General features: G+C 42.2%; 1 protein-coding gene across 1 annotated transcript; it reads right to left on the bottom strand.

Moving 5' to 3' along the window:
• Window positions 1–3,766: 3,766 nt before the first annotated feature.
• On the bottom strand, window positions 3,767–5,579 carry LOC119261915 (transcription factor MafB-like). The gene has a single exon (XM_037532141.1). It carries the CDS (start codon window positions 5,439–5,441, stop codon window positions 4,716–4,718), a length of 726 nt encoding a protein of 241 aa, XP_037388038.1. The 5' UTR covers window positions 5,442–5,579; the 3' UTR covers window positions 3,767–4,715.
• Window positions 5,580–7,565: the final 1,986 nt, after the last annotated feature.

Here is a 7,565-nt window from a genome sequence, read left to right as displayed (position 1 = left end):
ATTTAGGTATTCAGAGGGGATTTCAAAGGTGGAATCGTCATTGCGGAGGTATGGAGGTACACAAAACTGAGATGGAAGGAGTGGTAAGGCATAGACACAATAATCAAACCATTTTGTGATAGTATGTTTGGACCATGAGATGGTAGGGTTGTGTCTCTCTACCGGGGGGGTCCTAAGATCATTTCAGATTCTGACTGCTCAAGGATTACAAATCACAAAGTCTCCTTATGAAGACCACTGGTCTGTAAACCCAAGGGTGTCATAACCTTGGATATGGTCCCCAATCCAATTGGTCCTCCATACAGTGTGGCCACCTTAAAAACTGTCTGGAGGGTCTTCACCAGAATCGGAAGCTGTTCCACTAGTCTGGCATGAATTAAGTTCCTCTCCGCACCAGAATCGATCAGAACTGAAATGACAAGAGAATGGGGCTGACAGTAGATAGTCACAGGTAAAATTACTGATTTCATACCAACTCCACGTGCCGTCCAGGAGTCAGCACCTTGCTTTTTTGTGGTCTGGTGCAGCACTCACAAACTTGATGTCCCGCCTTGCCACGATACAGACATAGATGGTTGTTTAGCCAATGCAGTCTTTCCTCTTGTGACAGCCACAATGAGTCACACTGCATGGGTTCGGTGGGTTCCGCAGTTCTGAAGGAGTGTCCTTCTTGGGTCTTTCTCGACCTTCGATTTGTTACGGTGGTGCAGAAGATGATTCAGCTTAATGGCTAGCGTTAAATTATCATCTTTGCTAGCAAGATCGTTTAATAGATCTGCATTCAGTCCTTTGCGAAAAATCAATAGGAGAGGTGCCTCATTCCAGCTACTGCTTGCTGAAAGAGTTCTCTAATGAGTAGTCCACCACTGAATGATTTCTCTGACAAAATGACTCCCCACTAACCTTACCCTCGTTGGACTGATCAAACACCATCTTGAATTCCTTAAGAAAATGTGCATAAGACAGGTGGTGGATATTAGTCCAACTGGCTGTGGCCCATTCAAGGGCTTTATCTGCTAAACCAGACACAATGAAGGATATCTTGGCCTGGTTAGAGCTAGCAGGGTAATTGTCAAAAAAAATTAACACTGAAGCAGGAACTCATGACATTTATCTGGATCACCTTCAAATTTGTCGGGTTTACTAACTGGGAATCCTGCCGTTGAGGTCTGTGCTGCTGTGGTTGGGAAAACCATGCTTGCTGCAAGTTCCACGAAGCTCATATTCTGGAGTTGTCCAGTCAACCCCTTCACAGTGGTGACCAGTTGAGCCAAATGAGCTTGCTGTTCCGCCTGTTGGTGGGCTAGTGACTCTAGGAAGTGAGTCACTCTGGACATAACCTACTGATGTCGTCCTTGTTCATTCAGAGCCTTTTGAAAGGCTTCTGGGTTTGCCATCTGCATGTCAGGTAAGGTATTCTGTGACAAATCAACAGAAACCAGATGCTCATGGAGGAAAAGACAACAGTGGTTTTATCACAAGGCAAAAATGTGGTTCAGTAACAAGTGCAGGCCAAATCCAAAAAACACAGGAGAAGAATAATGGTGATCATAACACCAGGCGAAAACACAATAGGGCAGGGCAAGAGATGTAGTTGCAGAAACAGGCCAAAATGTTCTAAAATGCAGAACAGTCAAGGTGGGCAAAAGTACAAAAAGGATGAACCAAAGGCAGAGTCAGAATAAACAAAGCAGTGGTCTAAAAACAGAGTAACGATAATCAGAATATATATGCGCAGTAGTTTACAGGGAAACAATACCTCACAACGGGTTTTAACTAAAGTCTGGGCTTATAAAGTAAACTTTATGTGTCATATGGCTGCACACACAGGCGATACTAATTAGTATTTGGTGGACTGAGAGCACTGATAGGAGCGCAAGAGAGAGTTAGAGGTCATGTGGGTTCCCATAGAATTCTAGGCAATGGAGTCCATGTCGGAGTCTGGGTCTGAGGCAAGTTGTTCAGTCACGTAATCTCCCAGTGGAGTCTGGGAGATGAAGTCCATCTCTTTCTGAGAGCTTGCCGAATGCATGACAGCACACACACACACACACACACACATTTTCTAAGTCGCTTTGAATGCGTGACAGCATATTAGGTAATTAAATAAACTTGCTTGTGTAATTTCTGACAATGCATTTGTAGTTACTGTTTTATTTGAAGTACTCTGACCCATAAAATGGACAGAATTACAAATAAAATTCAGGCTTCAATGTGACAATTACTCATTTTCAGCTATGCAATTATTTTTTGTCTATTTTTAATAACAGTATTTTGCCACAAATGGCATAAGCATGTAAGTGTGTAATGATTTAGGCACGCAGAATGTAGAAAAATAAACTAGTGGTGGACTGAGATAAGGTTTGGTATGAAAGTTAAGTTTTGGAGAAAAGCTGATGAGATCAATGAGTCTAGCCCTAATCATAACTTACTGATGTTGTTAGGACAGAGCAGCTCTGTGAATCTATCCACATCAAATTTAAATTTACATGAAAAAGCACTTACAGGTTCTTCACTACTATTCAGTTCAGCCTGTTATTAATTTGGTGAAAGTTGGCCATTTCTGCAATCATCTATGTCACTCAACAGTGAATCATCAACCTTCAGCCATTGACTTATTTTCTCAGAAAGTGTGACAAAACACTAAAAATAACCTAGGAGTGTGTGATGTGGGACTAACGTCAGAACCTTAACACACATGCTATATCACTGACGAACCCTCCAAGTCAGCAAATAGAGGTCAGTCATGGATTAATGGACTAACTGCAAATTGGATAGTGGACAACAAGCTGAAGGGTCAAAGGTCATGTCGCAACACAGACAGTTTGAACCCTGAAAGATATCAACCCTGAAAAAATATCAGCTGGACCTAATTACTAGGTTATTACTATTGCTTTTTAAGAATTGTTTAAATTAAACAAAGTATATGATAACTGAATTTTTCAGTTTGTAAAATGTAAATAAACTCAGTGTTTTGATATAAAATACTCTGTTCTAGAGAAATCTATTGAGTCAAATTTGTTCAGAGTAGTGGTGATAGGAACCAGATATTTGAGTTCAACTGCCTATAAAAGCTACTTTACAAATAGTTATTGCATGAAATGGTTACAAATACACTGGCTGAAGCCTGATGCCTGATGACATTGTTTGACAATAATTTTCAGATGAGATTTTGGTGTAAAAACATATTTTTAATATATTCATGGTGGGGATGTAAACATAGGATGTTCTGAGGTAAAATAGTATCTGAAGAAATCTTCAGCATTCTATATATAAACGTAAGAGACGTAAAAATTCATGTGTCATTTTGGTCATGTTATGTTGCATACATTGCAGGCCCTGGTTCTTATCACCACCACTGTAGAGAATCTAAGTTTCTTTATTTTTCTCTACGTTTTCTAATAATAATAATAATAATAAGTTGAACTTATATAGCGCCTTTACACAAAACCCAAGGTCGCTTTACAAATATATATTGTCATTATGACTACTATGAGTGGTGGATTGTTCTCAGCACTGCAGTGACACGCTGTGGGTCACTCTCTGTGGGCCCTTAATGGATTTGGGTGGGGATGTGCATTATCCAAACAAATACGTTTATTCAATAAGTATTAATTCATGTCACTGCAACTGCCTATTTTAATTATATGATGATGATAAAATGTAATGTATTTTACAAGGACAAACAGCTGGATTACCCAGATAAGTAGCAATGTGCTTAGACTTTTGCACAGTATGTACACACACACACACACACACACAGGAATGAATAAGTGAAACATTCTAAAATTTATTTAAAAGGAAAAGGTTACCTCCAATAAAAAAAAATTAACTAGTCTCCGGTGATGTTCAATGTACAAGTTAAAAATGCCCAAAACATCAGTTCAGTTTAATAGTGATCTCGGAGCCCAGCTTCAGTTTAAACACTAGCTGTGTGCTGACACAGAGTGCCTAAACCTTGTTGATTTGCATTGATATATAGATGACTGACCGTTATTTTAGCGCATTTAACGGATTTTCAAGCACAGTTGAGCATCTTAAAGCTACACTCAAAGATTAGTTAATAATGTCTGCTCCTTTATCACTGAAACACTAAATACTTGTCCTGTGTTTTGTGCGTGAAAGCTGTTTAATGGAATGTGTTTTAAAGTAAGAAACAGCACAAAAATCCCTCTCACATGTATTCATTGAGATGCTAATAGGCAAATAATGATTTTGTTTTAAAATTTTCTGAGAATAAATTTCAGAAAATAATTCACACAATAACTTGAGAACACGATATTGTCTTTGTGCTTGCACTTGGACAAGACCATCTGACCTATGTTCAGTCCAGCTGTAGGGACGCCTATGGGAAGCATTTTCGTACATGTCTTACCTTAGAGGAAAACGTTCTTGAGACAATGACCTTTAACATAAACACTTCTGTTTAATTCTGCGTGGCGTAATAACAGATGTTTTTATCTTTCCTGCCAGTGTACAAATATGTCTATGTGAAGGAGATTTCCACTTTTTAAACATTTCACAACATAACCACAAACATCATTTTAAAACACTGGAAAACCGGAGAAAACATATTTTTGCGGGAAATGCTGGATTGGTCCTTTAAAGCTGTGGAACAGAATCCGCAGAGTCTCTGGAGAGAGTCAATACAAGACACTCGGATCTCTCAATTAGATGAAATAATGAACGAATGAATCTCCGGGTGAGCTTGTGCCCTACAGCGTGAGCCCCTGTGCTGTGCCATCCGCGAGGCTCTCACACTGCAGCCTATAGTCGTCGCGCTCGCTCAGCAGGCGGCTCAGCTCGCGCTTCAGCTCATCCACCTCTGCCACCAGGTGCGACTTCTCGCGCTCGAGCGCGCGCTTCTGCTGCACGCGCTTTAAGCGGCAGGACTGCGCGTACCCTCGGTTCTTCAGCGTGCGGCGCTTCTGCTTCAGGTGCGCGACTTCCTCCTTGCCCGCGCCACGCAGGCGCCGGTTCAGCTCGCGCACAGACATGGACACGAGCTGCTCATCGGTGAGGCGCTGCGGGCGGGCGCGCTCCGAAACCTGGTCCGGTATACACTGGAGCGCGCGCAGCTGTTCGTTTTGGGCAGGAAACTGTGCAGCAGACTTGCACGCGCCGAACTCCGCTCGCTGATAGTGATTTAGAAGCTGCTGCTTTTGCTGTCGCTGCGGGAATGCGAACTGCGCGTGCGTGTGCGCCTGCTTGAACTGCTGCTGCTGCGGCGGCGGCGGCGGTGGCGGCCATGCACCCGCCCAGTAAAACTCGTCCACGCCGAAGCCGCTCGGGGACGCGGGGACGGAGCTGCAGGGTGTGCTGGGTGGGCTCGTACACGCAGAACCTGTAGCCCGTGAACGGGGGAGCGCGCATAGATCCAGCCTGAAGTCCATGTAGTCCAAACCGAGAGGTTCAAGGAGTGAAAGTTGATCCACGGACATTTCGGTGCACCTCACATCAACAAACAAAGAAAAAGCACTAAAGAAAGCTTACTAATAAAAAACTGACAAACAAACTACAATCCAGGCAATCCAGGCGAGCCTCTTCTCTCTGTGTCTCTGGAGTTCAATTAGAACGACAGTGTGTGTGAGGGTTGTGTACCCAGGAGGTGAGCAGATTTAAAGCACACGAGGCGCCGCCTTCTTTATAACACACGTCTTTCTCGACCTTCGATTTGTTACGGTGGTGCAGAAGATGATTCAGCTTAATGGCTAGCGTTAAATTATCATCTTTGCTAGCAAGATCGTTTAATAGATCTGCATTCAGTCCTTTGCGAAAAATCAATAGGAGAGGTGCCTCATTCCAGCTACTGCTTGCTGAAAGAGTTCTCTAATGAGTAGTCCACCACTGAATGATTTCTCTGACAAAATGACTCCCCACTAACCTTACCCTCGTTGGACTGATCAAACACCATCTTGAATTCCTTAAGAAAATGTGCATAAGACAGGTGGTGGATATTAGTCCAACTGGCTGTGGCCCATTCAAGGGCTTTATCTGCTAAACCAGACACAATGAAGGATATCTTGGCCTGGTTAGAGCTAGCAGGGTAATTGTCAAAAAAAATTAACACTGAAGCAGGAACTCATGACATTTATCTGGATCACCTTCAAATTTGTCGGGTTTACTAACTGGGAATCCTGCCGTTGAGGTCTGTGCTGCTGTGGTTGGGAAAACCATGCTTGCTGCAAGTTCCACGAAGCTCATATTCTGGAGTTGTCCAGTCAACCCCTTCACAGTGGTGACCAGTTGAGCCAAATGAGCTTGCTGTTCCGCCTGTTGGTGGGCTAGTGACTCTAGGAAGTGAGTCACTCTGGACATAACCTACTGATGTCGTCCTTGTTCATTCAGAGCCTTTTGAAAGGCTTCTGGGTTTGCCATCTGCATGTCAGGTAAGGTATTCTGTGACAAATCAACAGAAACCAGATGCTCATGGAGGAAAAGACAACAGTGGTTTTATCACAAGGCAAAAATGTGGTTCAGTAACAAGTGCAGGCCAAATCCAAAAAACACAGGAGAAGAATAATGGTGATCATAACACCAGGCGAAAACACAATAGGGCAGGGCAAGAGATGTAGTTGCAGAAACAGGCCAAAATGTTCTAAAATGCAGAACAGTCAAGGTGGGCAAAAGTACAAAAAGGATGAACCAAAGGCAGAGTCAGAATAAACAAAGCAGTGGTCTAAAAACAGAGTAACGATAATCAGAATATATATGCGCAGTAGTTTACAGGGAAACAATACCTCACAACGGGTTTTAACTAAAGTCTGGGCTTATAAAGTAAACTTTATGTGTCATATGGCTGCACACACAGGCGATACTAATTAGTATTTGGTGGACTGAGAGCACTGATAGGAGCGCAAGAGAGAGTTAGAGGTCATGTGGGTTCCCATAGAATTCTAGGCAATGGAGTCCATGTCGGAGTCTGGGTCTGAGGCAAGTTGTTCAGTCACGTAATCTCCCAGTGGAGTCTGGGAGATGAAGTCCATCTCTTTCTGAGAGCTTGCCGAATGCATGACAGCACACACACACACACACACACACATTTTCTAAGTCGCTTTGAATGCGTGACAGCATATTAGGTAATTAAATAAACTTGCTTGTGTAATTTCTGACAATGCATTTGTAGTTACTGTTTTATTTGAAGTACTCTGACCCATAAAATGGACAGAATTACAAATAAAATTCAGGCTTCAATGTGACAATTACTCATTTTCAGCTATGCAATTATTTTTTGTCTATTTTTAATAACAGTATTTTGCCACAAATGGCATAAGCATGTAAGTGTGTAATGATTTAGGCACGCAGAATGTAGAAAAATAAACTAGTGGTGGACTGAGATAAGGTTTGGTATGAAAGTTAAGTTTTGGAGAAAAGCTGATGAGATCAATGAGTCTAGCCCTAATCATAACTTACTGATGTTGTTAGGACAGAGCAGCTCTGTGAATCTATCCACATCAAATTTAAATTTACATGAAAAAGCACTTACAGGTTCTTCACTACTATTCAGTTCAGCCTGTTATTAATTTGGTGAAAGTTGGCCATTTCTGCAATCATCTATGTCACTC

The sequence above is a fragment of the Pygocentrus nattereri genome, chromosome 21 (genome assembly GCF_015220715.1).
Source record: "Pygocentrus nattereri isolate fPygNat1 chromosome 21, fPygNat1.pri, whole genome shotgun sequence".
NCBI lineage: Eukaryota > Metazoa > Chordata > Actinopteri > Characiformes > Serrasalmidae > Pygocentrus > Pygocentrus nattereri.
Note: the sequence above shows the minus strand (reverse complement) of the source record. Positions and strands in the feature narration are given on the sequence as shown.

Bases quoted from the DNA above. Each gene is read 5' to 3' on its own strand.
- LOC119261915 (XM_037532141.1), bottom strand. From the start codon at position 5,441: ATGTCCGTGGATCAACTTTCACTCCTTGAACCTCTCGGTTTGGACTAC.